At 40.5% G+C, this 27,054-nt stretch overlaps 1 protein-coding gene across 1 annotated transcript in view; it reads right to left on the reverse strand.

The window, feature by feature from the left end:
- Nucleotides 1-1,487: 1,487 nt before the first annotated feature.
- Nucleotides 1,488-27,054, reverse strand: part of SLC15A1 (solute carrier family 15 member 1) — a 51,521-nt gene continuing 25,954 nt past the window's right edge. The window contains exons 9-23 of the mRNA XM_072760884.1: nt 25,178-25,260; nt 22,451-22,537; nt 21,793-21,882; nt 19,759-19,803; nt 19,571-19,603; nt 19,397-19,485; nt 18,595-18,676; nt 16,699-16,818; nt 15,486-15,632; nt 14,411-14,460; nt 5,687-5,794; nt 5,462-5,573; nt 4,779-4,922; nt 3,585-3,692; nt 1,488-2,416 (exon numbers count right to left, since the gene is read on the reverse strand). Of these exons, the coding sequence (XP_072616985.1) occupies nt 2,228-2,416; nt 3,585-3,692; nt 4,779-4,922; nt 5,462-5,573; nt 5,687-5,794; nt 14,411-14,460; nt 15,486-15,632; nt 16,699-16,818; nt 18,595-18,676; nt 19,397-19,485; nt 19,571-19,603; nt 19,759-19,803; nt 21,793-21,882; nt 22,451-22,537; nt 25,178-25,260 (1,487 nt within the window). The 3' untranslated portion in view covers nt 1,488-2,227. The remainder of the gene's footprint in view (nt 2,417-3,584; nt 3,693-4,778; nt 4,923-5,461; nt 5,574-5,686; nt 5,795-14,410; nt 14,461-15,485; nt 15,633-16,698; nt 16,819-18,594; nt 18,677-19,396; nt 19,486-19,570; nt 19,604-19,758; nt 19,804-21,792; nt 21,883-22,450; nt 22,538-25,177; nt 25,261-27,054) is intronic.

Here is a 27,054-nt window from a genome sequence, read left to right on the forward strand (position 1 = left end):
AGAACACCCCTGCTGACCCCTGTCAGTCTTGATTAGATTTGGAAGAAGTAGTCAAATAATAGCTGGAGGGAGGATGACTCTAAAAACTCAGCCCGGATCAGCTCAGTGCACCTGTTTGTCTTCATGCTCTCCTCATGTCTTTCCAAGGCCAACAAAGATCATGTAGGAATTATTTCCATTCATACACAAAGCATACTACAGTGTTAATATCAGAGTAAAGCAGGGAGTTCATTCAAATATTTGGGAGCCTATTGTGTGCCAGCCACCCTAAAACGAAGGATTTTTAAAACCTCAGATTGTGTGGTATTCTTTGCTTTGTTGGGGGAATTAAACTGAAAAGATGGAGACATGCCCAGTGTTACCCAGCAGCTGTAAGGGCAGGTAGGACTAGAATATCTTTAGAGGATTTTGGATTAGTTCTCTTTCAGTTATTGGCAGGAGCAGATAATGACCACCAAGGGCTCGTCACAGTAGCTTCTAGTTTGCCCTGTCAGAGGCACAATAAGTAAGTCAGATGGCAGACTGATCGGACAGGCAAAATTAGTAGTTTCTTGTAGCTACTCTTGAGCGCTGGACTTGATTCATTAGGCTCATTCTGGTCTTCTATCATGTGCCTCCTAGCCTGAGGTTTAAAGTGTTCGTGTAACATGTCGAGGCCCCCCATGTGCCAGAGAACAAGACACAAACACAGAGCTTTCAGTGTAGGCAGAGCTGGACAGTAAGAACACACCAGGCCATGGGGTGTGAGACAGCACACAGGGAAGACAGCCAGGCTGGGGGATGGGAAACTCCCCAGGGAAGTGGCCTGAAGCCTGAAGATGAAGAGGACCCACCCAGGCAGAGTGAGTGGGCAAAGGGCAGGTAGGGAATATGTGTGTCAGGACCTGATTTTTCTTCTGACTTGGAAATGAGAACTTGATGCATTCCAGAAGAGTCAGTGTTGGTTGGATCGGTGTGAGCAGAGAGAAAGATGTGTACTCAAAAAGCCTCAGGGGCCTCAGTGGAGAATCAGGGCTTGATCCTAAAGGTAGGAAAGGTCTTCAGCAAGGTTGGAGACTACATTGTATTTTTCACTCTGGGTTTTGAGCCTCCCCTTCATTCAGTCTCCACAATGTGATGATGAGCTTGCGCATGAAGCATCTTGGAAGTCCACCATGGGCCCTTCCTCCTAATCAATTACAGAAGCAAGTTCCAACACCTAGAGCTGTATACAAGTTTGAGAACTGTTGCTTGATTTTGTAGGAGTGACAAAATAGAACTACTCTGGGTCTGATACTTAAGATAAATACCTATAGGATGGATCAAGCATGAAGTATTTACAATATTTTATAAGCATTTTTTGCAAGCAGAAAAAAATGGTGGTTTTGAGAAAAAACACTTTGAGATGGTACATAAATATGCACAAGGAAAACCTAGCAATAAAAGAGAAGCATAGGTATCTATATCCAAGGGGATAAAAGGACCCCAGGAAGAAACAAACCTCGATATTTCATGTTCCTGGAATTTATTGTATGTGCGCATTGCTTTTGTTCATACTTTATCAACTTCTGATGACATTTTATTGAGTGTACATAACTTTTAGAATCGGGATACAGGTTAAGGATTTCTTATCTTACCCTCAAAACACACAGACACTTATTCTTAAAAACAGGAATGTATTTCATACCATTGAAACTCCAAAAATCATTACTGGCCTTTACCTGAGTGGGTTTTTGAGTCACACAAAATTTAAAAGAGGTAGGGAATGGAAAAAAACAAAACAAACAAACAAAAGGTAAAGTTATCAGTTAATACTAACTGGTGCTTATTACATGCCATTCTAAAGCATGTAAATTCACTTTTCACATTGGCTCTTGCCTCATTTAATGGTGTTTTCAGAGTGTTAGAATGTAAACCATATGGCACTTTGCCACCCTTTCAGAAAAATGATGTTAGTCTAAAATAATTTCATTTATGTGGTAGAAAAGGAGTTAAGGGCAAGGTATGGATTTATTGTTGTAAAAATGAGTGTGTATGTATATGTATGTGTGTTTGTGTAAGTGCATGCCTTAAATATGACTTTTCTTTAAAAAAAAAAAAAGACTTCTTCCAGAGTTTTAGGTTCATTGCTGGCTGCTTAGAAAAGAGCTTTCTGATTCACAATTTGGAAGTCTTTTCCATCAGAGTGTCCTGCCATCAGGGGACAGAAGTCCTGGACCCAGTCCATCCTCCACTTGCTTCCTGATATTCACATCTGTGTCTGTGAGACCGGAGTTACCGTGGAATATACATTCATCTTTTCCAGGTTCTTTTTCTCATCGTCGTCAAACTGAGCTTCAATCTCTGCTGGATTGACGTAAGTGTAAAACCGGGCCATGATGGCAAATATTACACAGACAACCAGAAGCAATGCCGCAAATAGGATGTATTCAGCCCACTTTGAAGGAATCAGAGTTGGAGCAAGAAAAAAAACAAAACAATACAGGTTATGATAATGTCTGCATTGTAAGTATGTTTTCTTGCTATGTCTAGGTAGTAGGTACTTTATGATTAAACTATGTTGGAAAATTGGTAGGCTACTACCATAGATATAGAATGGCCAGCTTTTCTTGAATACTCGAGTATAAAGATAACATTTTTTTCTCAACAGCACAGAAATGCAGAAACCAAGACTTTGGGAAGATGAGAGAAAATCTTTGAAAAACCCATGTTAAGGGACATAGCAGGCCTCTAGAAGGATGAGAACCAACAGAACAGCACACAGTACTCTTGAGGGAAAAATAATGTGCTGAACTGTCCTAAGACCCCCACATCATCCCTTGGTTAATCTTGAGGTTATGAGCACACAACAGGAGCACACGTGCTGATGAGATGCAGAGGGGAAAGTGGAGACATAGATAGGGTAAGGGAGACACATATGCTGAAGTGCTGAAGGAGAGAGTTTCAGTATCAGAGAAGCCCTCCTTTTATGTTAGCTAGAAAAATTATAACCACCCTTAGAATGGCTCTAACTTTAGGTATTATGAAACTTTCTGGAAAATGTGTCTGGCTTGGGGCCATTAAGCTGCATTCAATGAAACTCAGATCTTTCCTTTTTTTTTTTTTTAAGATTTTATTTATTTATTCATGGGAGACGCACACACACACACACACAGAGAGAGAGAGAGAGAGAGAGAGAGAGAGAGAGGCAGAGACACAGGCAGAGGGAGAAGCAGGCTCCACGCAGGGAGCCCGATGTGGGACTCGATCCTGGGTCTCCAGGATCACGCCCTGGGCTGACAGCAATGCTAAACTGCTGAGCCACCCGGGCTGCCCAGATCTTTCCTTTGATAGTAAATCACATTAAGTTCTAGCTATGTGAAACCAATCTGAGTATTTTGGTTGTCATTTTCCAACTGTATAACCCCAAATAGAAATATGAAGAATAGGCACACAGCTGGCCAAAAGACCATTTGGTCATCACTCTCTCCGGCTGGTTTTATCCAGCCATTAGCCTAGATGACCATGTAAATGACTCATCCATCTCCCTAGGTGGCTAGGGAGCATCATCATAACAACCACCGACACATAAGGCAGATGGGACACTTTCTTTCTCCACCTCGTACCTGTTCACTGAACTGGCCTGCTCCTGCCACAATGAGCACAATGATGTTGCCAACAGCCACTGTCAGCAGCCATCCCGCCTGAAGCACCGACTTCATGTTGGAGGGGGCCTGAAGAAGTCAAAAAGCAAAGTCAACCCAATCTAGTTTGGAACTGTGGAGCTGCAGAACACAACTTACCAATTCATTTAATTGGGCAGTCCACCCAAAAAAATGCACATTGACAGGTTGGATCAAATATAAAAATTATCTTTTGGATAACGAGACACCCCAACCACTCATGTATGAACATACAAGAATCCTTTGTTTCCCACTCTCCACATACTTAGAAAGTTGTTGTCCTGAGTTAGGTGGACAAATCTCTAGATGAACCAATTCTATTTCTATAGGAGAGTTTCCAAGTAAAGCCATCCATCCCATTCTCTTTCCCCTAAATGGAGACTACTCTCTGGGTCAGAAGCTCGATCTTCTATGAGCTTCCCTGCCACGTCACCAAACCTCTCTTGTAACCTATGATTACAGTCATTTTATTAGACTGTGAGGTCATCACAGAAAGGGATTGTCTAATATATTTATGATTTTTACTGCAAGACTTGAAGGTGCTAGGCATTGTAGGGACACAGTGCCCTTAACTCTATTTTGATAAAATAATTGAGAAACTAAGCTCTAATTCAGGTACCAGCAAAATTTGCCTCATTAGTCTCATCTTTAACAGTTGAAAGCAATAATATATTTTAACTTTTAAAAGCTAGGACTTGAGTAGTGTTGTTTACTCGTAGCTATGGAGAGATCTCAACTGAGCCTTAATGATTATGAGGATATTACCCAGAAATGAGCACTATTATGAACAGTCGGCATCATTTAGTTGTTTCAGAATATAGAATCTGCTGCCTATCATGACTCTGGTCATGGTCATTAATACAGTTTTTCTCACTTAGGACTCTAAATCTCTAGCATATGATGTGGGAATGCAGAGTCATATGATACATGCACTCAAGATGCTAAACAGAGTCATATTATTATTCGATAAAGACACACCTTGGGGATCTCAAAAACCTTGTTTGGTGGAAGATATCATAATGCTTTCTAGACTCTTTTAAACTATAAATACATCATTTATTGAAGTTAAGTCCCAGCACCATTTTTTTGAAGGTGGGGGTATGGAGGAGGGGTTGATAGAAACAATGACCAAGAGACCTGAGAATATGAGAACTCCAGTCCTGTGACAGAGAAAACCACCTCGCCGCAGGTGATGAGGAAGTACTGCGGGATCTGCAGAGCCATGTTAACTGTGTTGGGTGAAATATCTTCAAACATATGCAATTCAGGGCAGCCAGTGCTCTAAACCACAAAGGCAAAAGTGAGAAGTTAAAATGGAGATTGCTTCTAGAATAAAAATTGCTCAAATAGGCAAATGGAGTTTGGACTTGTAAGATCACGTCAAAGGATTTGTCAAGTAAGTACACAATTTAAGTGGCAATATGCAATTGTGCATTTTATCCTCATGATGAAATGGCCTTGGTGGAATTTGAAAATCTGTTCACTAGCATTTTCCTCTTAAATCAGAGAGTAGTTTGGAAGTCAGGTTTGTTTAAAACCTTGCCATCTCTTTGAACTAAAAGTTCGTAAGTCCATGTAAATAGTCTATGGAGAAGCATCAAACACAGGTCAATGTGAACTTTTAAGTCAGAGTCAGTCAGTCTTGTTTATTTTTATTCTAAAAATAACAGCCAACTTAGGTCAATGATAAGTTAAGGAATTAGTGGCAAATGAATTCTAAGCCCATTTAAAACACAGATACTAACACTATCCCAGTTAAGTCATTACCAGGTCCTAAGTGTTTGAGTAGAACTTCTGATCCAATAGAATGACCTACTGACCTGCATTCCGATTACATAGGTATATGCACTACCAAATTCAAGGTTGGATGATTGGAGAACTTTAGTACAATTTTGTGAGATCTGTTGTGTTGAACTTATTGTAATGTTTTTTCTGTGGAAAGAAAGAATAAAATAGGTGAACCTTCCTGGTATTAACAGCTTCAATGTATAGAAAAAGACTTGAAATCCTTGAACTTTGGAGCAGTGTCCAAGATGAGTACTTACGTGCCCAAAGAAAAGAACTGATACTCGCTGGCATTGTGACTGGTGACATTCACATAAACTTTGTCGCCCATGGTGATGTTGAGGCTCTCATTAAGACTATTTATAAATCTGAAACAGAAAACCATCGATTTTGTGACTGGACTATGGGATATTTTGCTTTAGGTCATAGCATGTGCACCTGAACTTGGGCTATGGTCTCTTTTGTAAGGAATTTAAGATGTTTATAGAAGATTTCTAGACTTATAAAGGCAGAAGGAAGCCACCCTAGGTTTGCCCTTGTTCACTCACTCATGAGAACACACCCAAAAGAACTGGCCACAGTCTTCTGCCTTGAGCTGTTTTGAGTCCTTTGTAATTATGAGCTATTGCAATGGTATGTTGGGATATTAGCATGGATTGAAATAGGAGCTGGTCTCCCCTTCAAGAAGGCAGAGGTTTGTGTTCCTTGCTCAGGAGCTTCAGAACTAAAGCAGTGAAGGACCAAAAGTTGAAGTTGCTTAGTACCCTAACAGTCTCCATCTGGGCTTCTTTCTGGGGTTGGGGATGGAAGGCCATGTTCTGTCCTTTGGCCCTAGCCCAAAGAGTGGAGAGGAAGAAGAGGGCCAATCCAGCAACCAGAGACACTTTTGGGGAGCTCGCCTCAGGCAGGGAAGTCTGTGTCTGCAGGACCTGGAGTGATGGTGACTGGCATCACATTAGAATACAGGTAGGAGTGTAGCACCCACAGGACTTGGTGCTAGCTCCCATGGCTTCCTCCAGTTGCTGAAAATTCCCCTATTCCTAAGATTCACATGGAGCCAATTGAATTGCTTTCCTTCGAAAGGCCATATAGATAGCGACAGTATGGACAGGTGATTAGATCCCTTCCTTAAAAGTTTCAGACTATAGAAGACCCTGACACTACAGGCTATAGAAGGGTGCTGCCCCGAATAAGACTAATTGATTTCTTCCTTCCACGGGAGAGGTGAGGAAAGCTTTCTGCAGATTATCCAATTTAAAGAATGGGAAGTAATAAGATCGTATATCCAAGTATTGCAGAGAACCATTTAACCTGTGTGGCCAAATTTCACCAGCTTTGTGGCAACAAGAAATGTTGGCCAAATTCTAATTACTGGGAGAACATTTCTCTGAATTAAGCTCAGGCCCTGGAGTCCCTGGGCATTTGACTTGGTGTAGTTTGATAGGTGCTTACCACAGAAAAGGGAACCCTGACACAGGTCAACAGGAGCCTAATAGTTGGGTGGACAACTTTGGGTGAAATGACTGGCTCATAAGGTAACTATGTTTAACCTTTTGAGGAACAGTTTTTCAAAGTGTCTGCATCATTTTATCATTCTACGTTCCCACTAGCAGCGTCAAAGTCTTCTGATTCATCCACATCATCACCAACACTTGTTATGGTCTATTTTTTGGTTGCTTTTGTTTTGGTTTTTGGTTAGAGCCTAGTGGTGTGGGCTGGTATCTCATTGTGGTTTTGATTTGCCTTTTCCCAATAATTAACAATATATTTTCTATATTTTCTTTGGAGAACTATCTCTTTAAATACTTTGCCCATTTAAAAAATTGGGTTGTCTTTTTACTCCTGAGCAGTAAGAGTTCGTTATGTATTTGGAATCTCTTAGATATATAATTTGCAAATATTTTCTCTCATTCTATGGGCTGTCTTTTTAAAATATTTTATTTATTTATTTGAGAGAGAGAGAGAAAGCATAAGCAAAGAGGAGAGGGAGAAGCAGACTCCCCGTGAGCAGGGAGCCTGACATGGGGCTTGATCCCAGGACTCTGGGATCATAACCTGAGCCAAAGGTAGGGTACAACTTCAGTCTTTTGTATGTAGGCATCCAGTTGTCCCAGCACCACAATAATTTCAATAAACCCTTCATTTCAATAACTATCTTGAAGTGGAGAAATTTTTAAAAATCTACTATGGTCAGTTATGCACTGCCCATATTCCCTCCTCGAAGTATCTCTTTCAGTACGACAGTCATGAAAACCAAGGACTGATACAAACTGAACTTAAAAACCAAGCCTATGCAGAGATTTTTCTAAATCTTAAATTGAGCTTATAGAAACTAATGAAGCATATATAATCATATCATCTACCTTAATGCTTTTTGTATCACTAATGAATAAAAATACTTGTAAAATATTGCTTTTTTTAACTTTTCTCATTCTCTTAATCTATTTCAAATGATTTATATGCACATATTAATTTGTGCATATATAATTATATATAATAATTATATATAATTTATAACAGATACTATATTCATGCATTATGAATATAGTATAAAAATATCAAAATATTTTTATTGGATGTGATAAAAGTTTTAAAGGCCACCTCTCTAGAGAAATTTCATATGTGTGGACAAAAAAACCCATTTTGAATGTGAACTGGGGCACTGTTTGGAAAAATGGCAGCAACCTAAATTTCCTTGAAGAAAAGAATGGATAAATAAATTGTGGTATATGCATGCAGTGGAATATTGTATAGTGGTTTAAGTGAGTGGATAAGGGATACATAATATGGATAAATATTAAAATTATATTTTATAACATAATATATTTTATAATATAAAATTACAGAACATATACAGTACAATAATATAAGTTTAAAAACATGCTCAAGAACATGGTAAGCATATATGTATGTAGCCATCCATAATGATAAAAAATTCATGAGAAAGATCAATATCAAATTCTCAACCAATTTTTGACCCAAGTATTCTCACTATTTTAATTTTTTTAGAGAGAGGGAGAGTGTGCATGTGTGTGCAAGCGTGCGCAAGATAGGGGGAGGGGCAGAGAGGAGGAGAATCTTGAGCAAGCCCCATGCTCAGCACTGAGCTGGTTGCAGGTCTCAATCTCACATCTGTGAGATCATGATCTGAGCTGAAATCAAGTCGGACACTCAACTCACTGAGCCACCCAAGTTTCCCTGTCACTTTATTTAAAGGGCTTTGTTGAAGGAGGTCATGGAAGTCTTGCAACTTACTGATACCTGAACTGAAGGCAGACCCTTAACCAACTGAGCTACCCAGATACTCCTCAACAAAGACAATTTAAAGAAGAATGAAGCTTTAGCATAGCACCAGAACAAGAAAGGATACCATGAATTAAATTGTTCAAAGTTTCTAAAGTGAGGAGACATTTCTGAAGAAACCAAAATGATGGTTCTGAGCCACAAAGGACATCCCAGATGCACTTCTAACTCAGACTCAGACACAAAGATCAGGGAAGGGCCAGGTGACCATCATCAGAGGATTTCTTTCCAGATCTGCTAGGACAGTTGTGTGTATGTGCATGTGTACAGGACAGAGGAACAATCCAGAAGACAGAAAGGAAGATCTTATGGGCTAAACTGTGTCTACCCCCCTACCCCTAATTCATATGTTGGAAGTCCTAACCCTCAGGACCTCAGAATGTGACTGTTTTTGGAGACAGGGTAAAATGAGGTCATGATGGATCCAAGATCATTGGTGTCATTTTTTTTTTTTAAGATTTGATTTATTTATGAGAGAGAAAGAGAGAGAGGGAGAGAGCATGATCAGAGGGTGGGGAGAGGGAGAAGCAGGCTCCTTGCTGAGGATGTGGGGCTTGATCCAGGACCCTGGGATCATGACCTGAGCCGAAAGCAGATGCTTAACTGACTGAGCCACCCAGGCGCCCCATTGGTGTCCTTATGAGAAGAGAAGATTAGGACACACACAGAAGAAAGGCCATGTGAAGACACAGAGAGAAGATGGGCATCTCTAAGCCAAGGGGAGAGGCCTCAGAGAAAACTAACCCAGCCAATGCTTTGTTGTTGGACTTCTAGCCTTTAGAACTATGATGAAATATTTTTCTGTTGCTTAAGTCTTCCAGGCTGTGGTTCTTTGTGATGGCAGTCTTCACAAACTCATACAGAAGAGAACAAAGAAAATGAGATGGAACCAAAAATCAAAAGGACCTACTGCTGGTTACTACCCATATGTAGTTATACTACAGAGAGATGTGAGAATACCAAGGAGAAAGAAAATACCCAAAGCTTGGTGAAAGGAAAATTAAATCAACTACAAAGAGTGGCAGATGCTGTGTGTGTGTGTGTGTGTATGTGAGTGTGTGTGTGTGTGAAAGAGAGAAAGAGAGAAAGAGAGAGAGAGAGAGAGAGAGAGAGAGAGAGAGAACAAGGCCTGGATGTCAATAGGGACGAGCCTCCAGAATTGTGGGAAGAAAATGCCAGCCACCCTATAACCAACGATGAGAACAGACAACCATTTTCAGGCAAGCAAGGACTTGCAATTTACCTCACGCTTTTCTTGATCAGATATTTGAGCACAAGTCTGCAGCCAAACAAGAAAGGTGTCCGAGGAAGATACCATAGAATTCAAGAAAGAAAGGGCAAATAGTGAAAATTCTAGGAGGACAGTGGCATCATAGGACTACAGAGCAAATGCCCTGGTTATGTCAAAGACGATGCTGAAGAGCTGGTTCTCAAAGAGGAACGTGATTTCCCTGGATTCATTCTCTGGATCACCCTGGAGTTAAAAGCTCATGCTTTGGTCAACAAGAGGCCAAGTGAGTTACAGGAAAACACAAAAGCTGTGCAAGAAAACCTTGGTTTAAAGACAATGGTATGAAAAAAAAAATAAAGACAATGGTATGGGCAGCCCTGGTGGCTTAGCTGTTTAGCGCTGCCTTCGGCTCAGGGTGTGATCCTGGAGACCGGGGATCTAGTCCCATGTTGGGTTCCCTGCATGGAGCCTGCTTCTCCCTCTGCCTCTCTCTCTCTGTTTCTGTGTCTCTAATAAATAAATAAAATTTAAAAATAAATAAAGACAATGGTACCACTGAATAATTCAGGGTATATAATAGGATATTCCAATTAATTTTGACATTCAGAACATTTCCATATGTGGACATATTTTAAGGATATAAAATTACATTTCCTTCCCTTTCAGACTTTTATTACATTGTGACTAATATTTTTATAGTCAACCTGTAAATCCTGTTTATTAATCATTTTTAGAATTGACCTAGCACAGGGACTACACACAAAGATAAATATTACAAATATTAACAATGTAAAAGCTAAAATCTGAAATGGTTAATGAGTGGCCACAGGGGAACAAAGATTGGCAATAAGAGTTGAGGTTAATAGGAGCCCTACACTTATTTCTCCCCCAACTTGTTCATATTTTTCAATCTTACTTAAAAAGTGTATTTACAGTAAATTGGCTTTTTGGTGTATGGTTCCATGAGTTTTAACACATGTCTGGTTTCAGAGAAACACCATCACAACCAGGATACAGACTAGTTCTATTCGCCCCCACATCTCCCTCATGCTGACCCATAGCCAAACTTCTCCTCCATGCCTAACCCAAGGTAACCACTAATCTGTTCCCACATCCTTATCTTTTTTTGGCCACTTCCAGAATGCCAGGTAAGTGGAATTATACAGTACATATGTAACTTTCTGAGACTGGCTTTTTTCATAACATAATACATTTGAAATTCATTTATATTATTGTAAAGCAATAGTTTCTTTTTTTCTGAGTAATATTCTGTTGTATGGATGTACTATATAGTCTATTGTCTGTTTATCCATCACCCACTAAAGATCATTTGAGTGACTTCCAATCTTTGGTGATCATGAATAGAGTTTTTTTTTAAGATTTTATTTATTTATTCATGAGACACACACACACACACAGACACACAGAGAGAGAGAGAGAAGAGAGAGGCAGAGACACAGGCAGAGGGAGAAGCAGGCTTTATGCAGGGAGCCCAAAGTGGGACTGGATCCTGGGACGCCAGGATCACGCCCCGGACTGAAGGCAGGCACTAAACCGCTGAGCTACCCAGGGATCCCCCATGAATAGAGTTTCTATGTACATTTATGTTTAGATTTTTGTATGAACACAAGTTTGCATTTCTCTAGGATAAATATCTGAGTGGGATGGCTAGGTTGTATGGTAAGTATACATTTCACTTTATAAGAAACTGCCCCTCTGTTTTTCAGAGTGACTGTGCCATTTTGCACTCTCACTAGACAAAGCATGGGAATTCCGGTTGCCCTGCCTCCTCACCAGCATTTGTTGGCATTGTCAGTTTAAAAAATTTATTATAGCCATCTAATAGGTATGTCATGCAAATCACTGTGGTTTTAATTTCTATTTTTAATTTTATTTTAAAAATATTTTATTTATTTATTCATGAGAGACAGGGAGAGAGAGAGAGAGGCAGAGACATAGGCAGAGGGAGAAGCAGGCTCCATGCAGGGAGCCCAATGTGGGACTCGATCCCGGGCCTCCGGGATCATGCCCTGAGCCAAAAGCAGACACTCAACCGCTGAAACACCCAGGCATCCCTAATTTCTATTTTTTATTTATTTTATTTATTTTATTTTTTAAAGATTTTATTTATTCATGAGAGACACAGGGAGAGGCAGAGACACAGGCAGAGGAAGAAGCCAGATGTGGGACTCAATCCCAGGTCTCCAGGATCAGGCCCTGGGCTGAAGGCAGGCGCCCAACCGCTGAGCCACCCAGGTGCCCCTAATTTCTATTTTTTAATGGCCGATTATATTATATTGAGTATATTTTCATGTGCTTATTTGCCATTTGTATATCTTCTTTGGTGAAATGTCACAATCCTTTGCTGTTTTTAAACTGGGTGATTTTCTTATTATTGTGTTTTGGCAGAGTACTTTATATATTCTGGATACAAATACTTAGATATGTGATTTGTAAATATTTTTTTTTGTTTTTTTGTTGTTGTTTTGTTTTTTTTTTGTTTTTTTGTTTTTGTTTTTTTTTTTTTTGTAAATATTTTATACCACTATGTAGCTTACCTTTTCATTCTCTTAACAGTGAGATTTACAGAACAAATCTTTTTAGTTTAGATGAAATCTAACTCACCTATGCCTATACGTATGTATTAAAATGAAATATTATTTAGACATTAAAAAGAAGGCCACCCTGCAATTGTGGCCACATGGATGAAACTAGAAACATTAAGTACAATAAGCCAGAGAAAGACAAATACTACATGGTATCACATACATGCAGACCCTAAAAATCATTGGAACTCATAGAAACAGTAGAATGGTGGTTACCAGGGATTGGAGGATGAGAAACAGGAAGTTGTGTTAAAGCTATAAACTTTCAGTTCCACAATAAATAAGTTCTGAGGTTCTAATGTAGAGCATGGTAACTATAATTCATACTATATTGTATACTTCAAATGTGCTAAGTGATTAGGTCTTAAGCATTCTTATTACACATACAGAAAGGGTAACTGTACGGTGATTGTGTTAACTTGATTGTGGTAAATATCTCATGTATACATATATCAAATCATATTGTATGCTTTAAATGTATTTGATTTTGTCACTTATACCTCAATAAAACTGGAAAAATCATAGAAAAATAATGCTGTGATCTTAATAGTAACTGCATTAACCCTATGGGTCAGTTTTGGGAAGAACTGACTTGTCACTATATTAAGTCTCCTGATCAATGCACCCATCATGTCTCTCCATTTATTTCACTCATCACTAATTTCTTTCATAAGCCCTTTGTAGTTTTACTTCTCAAATCTTCATACATGTTTTTACTAGATTTGTACCTAGTATTTTATCTTTTTTTGAGCTATTGCAGAGTTTAAAAATTTCAGTTTCCAATCATTCATTGCTGGTATATAGAAACATGATCTTTGTTGCCAACCGTATGCTTTGTAACATTTCTACACTCATTTCTAAATTCACTTATTGATTCCATGAAGTTTTTTGGTAGAGTCTTTGGGACATTCTATGCAGATACTTATGTCATCTGAAGTAGGAATAGTTTTTATTTTTTCCTTTTTTTTAAAGATTTTATTTATTCATTCATGAGACACAGAGAGAGAGAGAGAGAGAGAGAGAGAGAGACAGGCAGAGGGAGAAGCAGGCTCCATGCAGGGAGCCCAACGTGGGACTCAATCCCGGGTCTCCAGGATCACACCCTGGGCTGAAGGCGGCGCTACACCACTGAGCCACCCGGGCTGCCCTATTTTCTTCCTTTATAATCAAGATGCTTTTTTCTTTTTCTAGTCTCATTGCACTAGCATCCAGAAAGATGTTGAATAGGAGTGGAGGGTGTGGATGAACTTATTGGGAAGAGCATTGAGACTTTCACCATTGAGTACAATGGTAGTTTGGGTTTTTTAGATGTCCTTTTTCAGAGTAAGAAAGTTCCCTTCAGGGATCCCTGGGTGGCGCAGCGGTTTGGCGCCTGCCTTTGGCCCAGGGCCCGATCCTGGAGACCCGGGATCGAATCCCACATCGGGCTCCCGGTGCATGGAGCCTGCTTCTCCCTCTGCCTGTGTCTCTGCCTCTCTCTCTCTCTCTGTGACTATCATAAATAAATAAAAATTAAAAAAAAAAAAAAAAAAGAAAGTTCCCTTCAATTACTAGTTTGCTGTTTTTTTGTTTTGTTTTTTTTTTTTTTAAATCATGAATGGACACTGAATTTCATCAAATGCTTTTTCTGCATCCATCGATATGATGATATGGAATTTTCTCTTTAGTTTATTAAGATGATAGATTATATTGATTGATTTTTCAAAATATTGAACCAGCTTTATATTCTTGGGATAAATTTCTATACTCTCATTTTATAGTCTTGTTATAGTTGAACTTTACTATGGGAGTGCATTACTTCCATAGAAGCTGATAAAACTTAGATTTTAAAGAAAAACACATACCTGATTCCATTTTCTCCTTTTTCTGGCTTCTGGTTAAGGCCATCCTTTACCTGAGAAAGAAAGTATTTTCAAATCTAATCCACTAGAATAAATTTAGATTACCATTTTAGCCTTCGAGAAGGAGAATAATGTTGACATTTATCCTAGGAATCAAGGGCATATGATTACATTTGCAGGGCTCCATCCTTCACCCTGGTTTTTCCTTGAGGTTGACATGAGCCTCAACAATTTTTGATGATTGCTTTCTAGTGGTTCCACGGAATACTACTGTCTAAGAATTTAGAATGAGTAACTCAAGAGTGCCCTAATAAAACACATGACCAAGAAATCTTAATTCCATATTGCAGTTTTATAGAAGGTCAACTTACAGAATACTCACAACTCCTCCACTTAGGTCAGCTACACCTTCATAGTTTCTTAATATGATGAATGGTATATCTAGATGCTGATATTTTGTCATGAAGTATTTTGCATGTGTTTTTATTGCTTTTACCTAATATATTTATTATATTTTTTCAAAGACTGTTTTAAATTTCCAAATACTCAGTGCAAATTTTTTAACCAACACAATTATAGATGTATTTAAAATTTTATCTCAAAAAGTTGCTAAGAATGCACATATGTATTTGTGTGACTTGTGTATACTCATACATACCCCATCCCATGCCCAACAGTTCTTCTTCTTCTTTTTTTTTTTTTTTTAGGGTGAAGGTGAAGGGCAGAGAAAGAATTTTAAGCATGCTGCATGCCCAGCACAGAGCCTGAGGTGGGGCTCAATCTCATCACCCTGAGATCAGTACTTGAGCTGAAATCAAGAGTCAGATGCTTTAATTGACTGAGCCACCCAGGTATCCCCTAAGCATTTAAAATATTTTTTTAAAAATAATATTAACCATTCCTATCCTCCAGTCAAAGTTTTATTGAGAGTCAAATGACTCGTATCCTTGAAGAAGGAAGAGCTTGAAGATTATCTTATGTAATACCATATGGGGTAAAACAAAGTCACACCCCTAAGAGGCTGTGTCTCTAACACCACAATTAGTAAAGAATCAGCTGTAGGTGTCCAACTACTTACCACTCGGTAATTATTGGGGGCCCATACTAGAAGGGTATGGCGATGGCCCTGCTCAAAGTTATAAGTCACTGGAATGACTGGTGATCCAGTGGAAGAAATGTTTATACTTGTCAGTTTGTCTACATCAAAAGTCATAAATCCATCTGACTGTAATGAGAGAAAAGGAGTTATAGTTAATACCCTGGATTCTTGTTCTGCACTGTGTAACTAAACATTATCATGGCATATAATTTGACACCCTCAGTTCACATTCATACACACCAAAAAATGCCTTGTGGGAGTGACATTGGTTTGTCTTGGCCCCCTACTCACCCTTACAGATTCTGTCATGAAGTTGTTTAGTGTTATACAAGAATTATACTTTTCGCATAGCATTTTACTTTTCATTTTGTTTTATGAAAATAAACATTTTGGAAATAATTTCTGCCACTGGGCAAAGTATAGCACTAGGGATGAAGTAATAACCCTGAGGAAAATCAGTACTGGGCTGGTCCAAGTACCAGTCAGATTTTCTTTTTTCTTCAAGGTCATCAGTTTGGTAAGATCTAAGGGAGTAGTTCTTAACCGTGGCTGAACAGGAATGAGACCAATTAAAGCAAAATCTCTGAGGTATCAGAATTATCAGAGCTTTCCAGGTGATTCTAATGTGGACTCAAGTTTGGGAGCCTCTAGTTCAGACCAGTGGCCATCCAGATTAGGGTTTTGCAACCTCAGCGCTGCTGACATTTGGGGCCAGATAAGTCCTTGTGATGGGACCATGTGTCAGCAACCCTGGCTTCCTACATATGAAATGCCAATTGCATGCTCTGAGTAGTGACAATGAAAAATGTCTCCAGAAATTGCCAGATGTCCCTAAGGGGACAAAATAGCCCCTGGTAGAGAACCACTGACAGATCCTTGTTGTTTAAAGTGCGGTTCCACTCACCAACAGTGGCAACTGTCACCTGAGAGAGAGCATGTTAAAAAAGCAGAATTTCAGACCTTCTAATTCAGAATCTGCATTTTACAAGCTCCCCCAGTGATTCACATGCATATTAAAGTTTGAGGCGCACTGGTCTAGAGTGATGCCAAAATGAGACTAAGATACTAAGACATTTCAGTTCTAGGCTTGTTGTAGGAATTATATAAAGATTAAGTAGATCAGTTTCTCCAAATCCTAATATGACTCAGGTCAGAAGATAAAAAAAGGAAAGTTGCATTTCCTTCTACTTACTTGACTCATTTGGCCAACTGTCACCACCGTTCCAGGAAAAGATACATTCATGGCACCATTTCCTATATTCAGTACTTTGATTTGGACTTCATTTTGTTTGGGGAAGACTGGAAGAGTTTTCTGAGCAAAATAAAAGAAAATTGGCGGTGATGCCTTCTATGCATACTGAAGATAAGCTTGGCCCTGGCACTGCAATGCTACCATCCCAGCCCTCCAGCCATGGAAAGCTGCCCTGGCTGAGATGCCAATTCCCTGCCCCCCACCCCCCACCCAGAACCTCCATCACTTGCCTCATGGCACCCATAGGAAATGATGTTGGCACAGAACATGGAATCACAAAGTAGTCACAAAAAGGCTGCTCCTGCTCTTAACACCTCCAGGACAAAGGATGCTTGGTTATGAAACCTCCTATCTGAGGGAGTCAGAGTAAACACAACCCAAACCAAGTTGGTCTTGAGGCACATGAGATCTGCTCTCCTGCGAGGCCAGCATAATCTCCTGTAACTCTGGGAGCCTAGAGCACAGCCCTGACTGGTGCCCTAAACATCCTTTCACAACTGCTCTGTGCCTCTTGCCTCCACACGGTTTCTTCAGGGTTTCTGCCTTTTTTCTAGTGTTCTCTCTCATATCCCAGTGTCCCTGAAGCAATCCATTCTATTTTATTCTAGAAGTCTGTCCTAGTTCCACAATTCATTTTGCACAAAGCTAGCTATGTTCAGGAGCAAGTGGCTATACTCATATTCACAGGAGCACTATTCACAGTAGGCAAAACATGAAAGCAACCCAAATGTCCACTTACAGATGGACAAACAAAATGTGGTTCATCCAACAGCAGACTATGGTTCCACTTTAAAAAAGGAGATTTTCTGACACCTGCTACAACACAGATGAACCTCGAGGACATTACGCTTGGTGAAATAAGCCAATCACAAAGGACCGATACTGTACGAACCCACTTACATGAGGTACTTGGAGTAGACAAACCCATAGACACAGAAAGTAGAAGGGTGATAGCCAGGAGCTGCGGGGAGGGGAAATGGGGAGCTGTTTTCCAAGGGCCACTGAGTTTCAGTTTTGCAAGATGAAAAGTGTTCTGGAGATGGGTTACGCAACAACGTGAACGTATTTAACACTACTGAAAGGCACGCTTGGAAATGTGTAGGATGGTAACTTTTTGTTATGTTTATTTTATCACAATTGAACATTTAAAAAGAGAAATTAAGAAAGAGAGAGGAGGAGGGAGGGAGAGCTAAAGACAGAAACAGAGAAAGAGAAAGAGAAAGACACACACAGAGACAGGAGGAGGGGAGAGGGGCGGGAGGACGGTGCTTTCTTACACACGACAAGCACCCACCCATCCCTAGCCTGGCCTCAGACTGAGGGCGCTAGGAGTCCGGGGTGGGGGTGCCACTGTGGGTCCCGGCATCTACAAGGACTGGCCTGGGAACCGACATCACTAGAAACATTAGGCTACAAAGGCATCTTCCCAAAGACAACTGACACATTTTCCAAGTGCTGCTTGTTTGTGACTGATGGACTTCTCACCAGGCTTCCCAGGAGTTCAGATGGGAAAGAGCAAGTTCTACGAACTCCCACTCCCATTGTAAAAGCGGGGTCAACAGAAACTCCCCGTGTGACTGCCATCCACCTCCCCGCTGCTTGCACCCACCCGCTGGCCCCCTCCTCCAGGCCGCCCTCTTCCTGGTGATGAGCACCCACAGTGCGTGCTGCCTGATAGGGACCACCTTGCCCCTGTGGCACATCCACGTCGGCCCTGGCGCCCACAGACTGTGGGCAGACACCAGAGCCTCCCCGCAGTCCTGGAAAAAGAAGACTTCTCTGGATGTTCCACCCAACCCACAGGAAAGGCCACTGGGGATCCAGAGGACAACTCACATCAATTTCCAGCTGAACAATCGCCGCCATCACGAAGGCCATGGAAGCCAGGAACATTCCAACTGTCATCCTCTTCAAGGAGCTGGGAGACAAGTTGAAGAGTAGCTTTCAGCCAGCTTCACACAAGCGAGCTAATGATAACACTCCCCGCCCACCATCTGCCCAAATAAAACTAACTTCTCTACAAAAACACCCATTGAAAAGGTCTCGCTCTCTTATTTATCATTAAGACTAAGAAGGATAAAAGTAATGCAGCTTCTTATCTGCATTTTTAAAAAAGATTTTATTTATTTATTCATGACAGACACAGAGAGAGGGAGAGAGAGGCAGAGACACAGACAGAGGGAGAAGCAGGCTCCATGCAGGGAGCCCAATGTGGGACTCGATCCTGGGATTCCGGGATCACGCTCTGGGCCAAAGGCAGACACTCAACTGCTGAGCCACCCAGGGATCCCTCTTATCTGCATTTTTATATTTAATTTCTAGAAACTATAGCTCCGGTGATACATTGGATGATAGTTAATGTTTCTATCATCTACATATATGAAAAGCTTTAATTAGAAGCTTTTCAGGTTGCCATTAATAGTACTTTTATTTGAAGGGAAAATTTCCAGAAACATCAGCGCATAGGCTTCTAATTCAAAAATAATTCTTTTAAAACCCCATCACATAGGTGGTGTGGTGGGAGGGAAGATATTCTTTCCATTGAGGCACCAAAAGCTGTAGGGAATGCAGTGTTAGCAAAGCCCTAGGACTCAGAGAGCCTCACCCCAACCCCAACCCAAACCTGCCAGTCACCTACGTGAAATTGAAGCCACATTTTGCAATCAGAGGGTACACCACGGCATCCATGATGGGGACCATGACAACGATTAAGATGGCATTCACAGTCTACGGGTGAAGTGGAAACGAACCATTAGCTTTTGTCTCAAAGGTGCCTTTGAACTCAGAAAGCAACTTAAGTATTTGTTCCTACCTGCATCTGATCTGGCTGAACTTCAAGAAGTCCCTAAAAAGAGAGGGGGAAAGTGTCACTGATAAGTTCCCATAGATGATCAGCTGGAGGAATGTCATGACAGGGAAGGGGAAAGGGGGCCAGGGGATTAGAGCAAAGGAATAGTGAGTGACCAGGGAGGTGAAGAAGCTTGATATCCCCAAACTTACAATTTTCCCACTCATAGCTGTTGCTTGCAGTGTCCACCTGGAGCCCTTAAAAACAAATACGTTTGTTGTGTCATTTGGGAATGTGAGTTTTAAACATTTTGCAAGACAGGGTTGAGTCTTTTCCAGATCAGGAATGAAGTCTGAAATGTTCTGGGATTTAAATGTTTTTTCAACATCCCAAGTTATCTCCCAACTCCACTGTAATACTGGGTAAAACCAAACAACTTGCATTTCTGCTGTACAAATCAACACAACATATAGTTCTCCCACCCCAAGAGAAGAACTTACAGAGCACCACTCTGAGACACAGCTATCCTAGGAAGGACAAAGATGCGTGTGTGAGGCCTGTTGGAATGCATGGCAAGGAAATATATAGTCAGGAAATATATCACTGTTTGAATTCTTTTTTTTCTTTAAATCTCTGCACTCAACCTGGGGCTCGCACTTATGACCCCAAGATCAAGAGCCACATGCTCTACCTACTGAGCCAGCCAGGATCCCCACAGGATCCCTTCCAGAAGGGTTATGGAATCCCCCTAGCCACAACAGCTAAAATGTGATGAGTGTATTTCTGGTGCAAGTCTGATTCCAAGAGCTGGTTCCTATTCAACATGCAAAACTGTGTTCCTGTGCTTAAGATGCTAATCTAAATCCTGTACTTACAAATAAAGAGATTAATGTGTTCACTCAAATTTTTTCTAAGAGATGTTTTGCCCTTATAATAATCCTGCCTACACAATAAAACCATCTGCCATTTGTAAATTTTTTTAAAGCTCCAGTTTCTAAAAGAAACAATATCTTACTACTTTGACTGCTGAGTATCATGCATTGAGTTGTTTAACTCAAATCTGAAAAATTCCTACAGCGGTGGGAGCAAGAGCAGGGCGACAAGGCAGCAGTCTGGGTTCTACTTCCTTGCTCTGGTCAGAATGACTTGAGCAGTCATTTTACACCCCTGGATGGTGCTTCTAGTTTAAGCATTCCATTTTAGAGTGAGAGGTATCAAGCGCCTCTCAGCTTCAATATTCTGTGGATCCCATAAAAGGCAATATTATATATCCTCTGAGCATACTGTATCAGAAAAACTCTTTATTCTCAGATTGATTGGTAGGAGTCCTAGATAATAATAATTAAAAAAAGATTTTATTTATTTACTTGAAAGAGGGAGAGAGTGAGTGAGAGAGCATAAGTAGGGGAAAGGGGCAAAAGGAGAGGGCAAAGGAGGAGCCAGGAGCCCAAAGCAGGGCTTGATCCCAGGACCCTGAGATCATGACCTGAGCTAAAGGCAGATGCTTAACCAACTGAGCCACCCAGATGCCCCTGATAAGAGTCCTAGATACTTCGATCAAATCTTTCCAAAGTCTCTTTTACTTACCCACACCTAATTTTCCTCATTGTTTTGCAACAGAAATGTGGATAGAACCATCTAGAGTCTTTTTTTTTTTTTTTTTTTTTTTAAGAAATTCAGTGTGGGGTGCCTGGATGGCTCAGTGGGTTAAGTGTCTGATTCATGATTTGGGCTCAGGTCATGATCTCATGGGATAGGATCTCATGTGATGATCTCGGGTCATGGGATGGAGTCCCAGGACAGCTCTGTGCTCAGCAGGGAGTCTGCTTACAATTCTCTTTCTCCCTCTCCCCATCCTCCAACTTCTGCATGTATGCACTCTTCTCCCTTTCTCTCAAATCTTTTTTTTAAAGATTATTTATTTATTTATTCATGAGAGACACAGAGAGGGAGAGAGAAGCAGGCTCCATGCAGGGAGCCCGATGTGGGACTCGATCCTGGGTCTCCAAGATCATACCCTGGGCGGAAGGCAAGCGCTAAACCACTGAGCCACTGAGGCTGCCCTCTCAAATCTTTTTTAAAAAGGAAATTCACTGTGATATAACACTTAGTAAATAAACAGAGAAAAAAGAAACCAGTGGAGAATGTTTTTAGGAGCTAAATACTAGGTACCACCCCTTCATGGTAGTGCCCATAGAATATCTGTTAAAGACAGAAATTTGTATAGAAACATAGCTTCACACTACCTGCTGGTCAAACAGGGCCCAGAACATTGGGAGTGGGATGTACAAGAACATCACCTTTGTGACCATCTTAATTTGAGAGATGAGCCGCTCCTGTGGATAAAATAGGAGAAGGACAAATCAGCCACAACCTGGGTCACTCATAGCTATCAGCAATGCTGTTTTTGTGTAGACATACTTGCACCCACAACCAAGCTGGGAGATGACTAATTGTTCCAAAGAATCTTACCCCAGATTTCTTTGGAAAACTCAAAATTTCAGCCATTCAAAATGCTTAGGAGGCATTTTACTAGAGTTTAAATGTACTTCTAGTAAATGTAAACCCCACCACCAACCAGCTCTTCTGTTTTCAAATTAGTTATGTGATCACAACCACATATAATTAATGGCAGATTATGCCAGATATTAAAGACCTGGCATAAGAAAAGACTATGAAAAGATAATACGGTTTCTAGATAAATTCTACCCATTGTTTATCAAGTTCTTCTCAATATTAAAAAATACTCTTGCATAGTCTTGGTTAAAACACTAATTGAATTTATAAGGATGCAACCAATAATTTTGTCCATGTAGCTGGAGTCCTACAGCCTAATTTTGACCATGGATGCTCTCCTTCTGGAGGAAGACCCCGGGACCACTGCAGGGATAATGACCCACTTACATCGTATTTCTCTTTAGCCCAGTCCAGCCAGTGCTCCCTCTTGGGAAACTGCTTACTCCGGTGCCTAAACCTATTTTTGAGGGCAAACTGAAGGAAAGAAGAAAAATCAAATTTCAAAACAGAACCGACCACTTTCTCAGGGAAATACATTTCAGGAAAACTGTCTTTAAAGGAAAACTAAGAGAAGATGGGTACAAAATTGTATATACTAGTATAATGATGATGCTAAGAGGCATAACCTGCATTTATTTCTAATCTCTAATGATGAGCCTTGGAGTGGGGTAAACAAAGTCATACCGTTACTACTTTACTCTCCAGGCCCTCTGGAGAGGAGTGTTCAATGGAAATATAATGTGTGCCATTTGTGATTTAAGTTTTTTGGTAGCCATATTAAACGTAATAGGGATAGACCCGAAACTGGTATAACATGGGTACATTAACTATACCAGAATTAGGATCATCTGGGTGGCTCAGTCAGTTAAGCGTTTGCCTTTGGCTCAAGTCGTGATCCCAGGGTCCTGGGACGGAGCCCCTCATCGGGCTCCCTGCTCAGCGGGGAGCCTGCTTCTCCCTCTTCCTCCTCTCCCTCCGCCCCTCTCCCTGCTCGTGCTCCCTCTCTCTTGCTTTTTCTCTCTCTCTCTCAAATAAATAAAATCTTAAAAAAGAAAACCAGAATTAAAATAAAAATATACATAAGTAAAAAAAAGTAACAGGGAAATAGGTGAAATTAATTTTAAGTATGTTATTTAACTCCATAAGCCCCAAATATGATCTTAATATGTAATAAATTAACATTAAATGTAAATCAGTAATTAAATAATTATGTAAAGTTATTAATAATATTAAATGTTAAAATTGATGCGAATTCTCCATTCTTTTTTCATGCCAGGTCTTCAAAATCCAGGGTATATTTTACACTTTTACACTTTTACAATTTGGATGCTCAATTTTTATCAGAAATATTTGATTTGCGTTTCCTTCTTATAAAACTTAAGTTTGGAAAAGTAAATTGACATACCTAAGTTGTCCCAAAGGTACTTAAAAGTTTTCCACTCACTGAGCTGAGTACCAGTTTTAAAATTTAAGAGAACCCACTATACAGAAACACGTTCATAAGAAGTTACGTGACTTAAATTAATTTGAATGTAATCCATCCAATTTAAAATTTTGTTCCCAGTTGCCTTTGCTACATTTCAAATGTTTGACAGTCGCGTGTGGCTAGTAGCTACCATGCTGCATGGTGCATGTTCACTGGAAGTGCGGTGACATTGCAGCAAGAGAAGGCGATGGTACTGGTGGCCTGGGGACACACGTGTGACTACAAGGCAGAGATTCAAAAGTAAGGGCCAATTTTAGGATACCAAATAGTCCCGTTCTTGAGACTCTTAATAGCTTCATGTCATTCTTTTGTAGTTTAAACTAAGTTGTCAAGTGCTTGTTAAGGAAGGTCTTGGAGAGAGAATTGGTAAGCTCCCCTTTTAGCTTAGAAAAAAAATTCATAGTGGGAATTGATCTCATTTTAGGGGACAGTACAGAAGGAGGGAAGTTTTTTTTTTGTTTTTTGTTTTCGTTTTTTTTTTAGGAGGGAAGTTTTTTGACCACGAGGAAGCGTTTATTTCACAAAGTGAAGTACACATGTATAATTTAATGCAATAAAGCCAAGTAAAGGGAAAGTAAAGGACTAAAATTGTTTTAAGGCTGTCTTTTCATCCACACATGTGGTTTTTAAAAAATAAATAAGTGACACATTTCCCCCAATTATGCAATATCTACATCCATTTAAAAAATGGGGGCTTTATAGGGCAGAAGGTTATTTGATTCCTTTTTTGAAAGATTCCCTACAATCAACATTTATTTCCTGCCTTTAAATATGCCTGCATGCACATATAGCATGTAGATTCATAGGGAAGAGACCACATCCTGCATGCTGCTGTCACCAAATAGTCTTTGAAAACCAGGCTTCCAATGGCTGCAGAGCACGGCCGGATGTACTATAAGTCAAGCACCATTCTTCTGTTTCCAGAAACTTGGTGGTGTTGTGAATTCTTGCTGCTATAAATATGCTTGATAATCTTCATATGTGAATCTCTGTTCATTTTGCATGTTCATTTTATTTATTTAAAAATTTTATTTATTTGAGAGAAAGAGAGATCATGAGCAAGGGGAAAGGGCAGAGGGAGAAGCAGACTCCCCACTGAGCAGGAAGCCCAATGTGGGGCTCGATCCCAGGACCCTGGATCATGACCTGAGCCGAAGGCAGATGCTTAACTGACTAAGCCACTCAGGTGCCCCTTGCATGTTCATTTTTTAAACTATTATTTTCTTAGCCTTAATTCCTGAAATTTTCATGGCTGACACTTTCCACACTTCGGACCCTTGACAGGGTACTGAACCACGTCTCTCCCCTTCTGCTTCATGGCCTCCTGACCAACATCAGCCATGGACTGCTGGTCAGATAGCTTTAAAGTTGCTCTGCTTTGCCTTTCTTTGACTGCTGATCTAATGAACAGTTCAAGAGCCCTTTCTATCCCTCCCTGCTCAAGTTCTGTTTGTGTTCCTTTCCATCTGGTGAGTTTTACAAGAAACTGCAGTTTCCTGAAACAGCTAAGAACACTAATAAAGACATTGAAAGAAAAGTCAACGCTCCATTGCATTTTACTTTAAAGGAGGTAGAGGGTTCTGGGATGACTCAATGGCATGGAGAGAGGGAGCTACCAAAATACTTACACCGATGCACTTGACAACTTTACCCATGACATTACCCTGGGGCTGAAACTTCTTGTACATTCCACTGCCAATGACAAATACAACTGGGAAGGCAAAAGAAGATGCGTTAACAAGGCGTTTGACAGAAACACCTGTGACCTAGAAGATGTGATTTTATTTGAGTTATCAGCTTGTTTTGGAAACACTGAGATTACCCACATAATGGGCTTGCTGACCTATCTCCCCATGCAGAAAGTGCTTTTGATCCTAACGATCACTGGAGCTTCTGAGCGATGTTACAGATGTTACACTCGTGTTCTCGTATACAAACACTGAAGCCTATTACTACTCCCCACACCTCGAGGCAGCTCACAGACACTCAGTAAAGCTATCTACCCACACAGTCTACCCTCAGTAAAGGGAGACAAAGGGATAGGTGCTTTTGCATAATGGATCAGTGCATAATTCCATAAAGACAGAAATCATGGCTTTGATTTCCTGGTGGCAATGGCAGAAAAGTTTCTTCTTTCTTTATAAATATTCAGAAAAAAAAGGAACTAATTTGTTAAAGCTTTTTCCTAATCATATGTGGTTAAATTCATGGTACAGAAACACAGTTGGGGTTATTTGCCTCTGCAGCTACAGTTTTATAAAAGTAAAAGCATTTCAGGGGCGCCTGGGGGCTCAGTCTGTTAAATGTCCGACTCTTGATTTCAGCTCAGGTCATGATCTCAGGGTCATGAGATGGAGCCCTACATCGAGTTCTGAGCCCAGTGCCGAGTATGCTTGTCCTTCTCCCTTCTCTCCCTCCATCTCTCTAAAACAAATAAAATCTTAAAAAAAAAAATAAAAGCATTTTACAATGAGACAATTCTTCCATGGATCTTCTTAGAGAAGGTTTTTGTTTTTTCTTTTTAACAGAGAGAGTAAGAGGGGATCCCTGGGTGGCTCAGCAGTTCAGTGCCTGCCTTTGGCCCAGGGTGTGATCCTGGAGGCCCAGGACCGAGTCCCACGTCGGGCTCCCGGCATGGAACCTGCTTCTCCTTCTGCCTGTGTCTCTGCTTCTCTCTCTCTCTATGTCTATCATGAATAAATAAATAAAATCTTTTTTTAAAAAAGAGAGAGAGTAAGAGCTGGAGGGGGGTGGGGCAGAGGGAGAGATAGAATCTTGACCAGGCTCCATGCTGGGCAGGCTCCAATTTGAGGCTCAATCTCACAGCTCTGAGATCATGACCTGAGCCAAAATCAAGGGTCAGATGCTAAACTGACCAACCACTCAGGTGCAACTAGAAAAGATATATTGTAAAAATAGCTTAGAAAAATGCATTCCTGCAGGAGACCCTGAAAACACAATACTTATACTAGGATTTCTGATTATCTACTATCACAATTTAATCATTTAAAAGCACTGATGGACGGGCAGCCCGGGTGGCTCTGCGGTTTAGCGCTGCCTTCAGCCCAGGGCCTGATCCTGGAGAACCAGGATCGAGTCCCGCATCAGGCTCCCTGCATGGAGCCTGCTTCTGCCTCTGCCTCTGTCTCTGCCTCTCTCTCTCTCTCTCTGTCTCTCTCTCTGTCTCTCACGAATAATTTTTTTTAAAAATCTAAAAAAAAAAATTTAAAAGCACTGATGGACTGATGGATTGATGGAGTGCTGCTTGTTTTCCTCATTTTGAGGGCCTGAGATTTTGATAAGTGCCAACTCAAGCATAACTCCAAGTATGTGCCTGTTTTATAGCTGAAGAAAGAGAAGTTCATTTGTACCCTCACCTAATGTCTCTTCCTCAATCCAGATGTGGAAGGCAAAGATGCCCTATAGATTGAGTCTATTCTTCTTTGCCAACTAATATTTTAATCTTTAAGCTTCTGATTAACTTAAGCCTAATTCAAGCACAAGA

Source organism: Vulpes vulpes, chromosome 6 (assembly GCF_048418805.1).
Source record: "Vulpes vulpes isolate BD-2025 chromosome 6, VulVul3, whole genome shotgun sequence".
In the NCBI taxonomy this organism is placed as follows: domain Eukaryota; kingdom Metazoa; phylum Chordata; class Mammalia; order Carnivora; family Canidae; genus Vulpes; species Vulpes vulpes.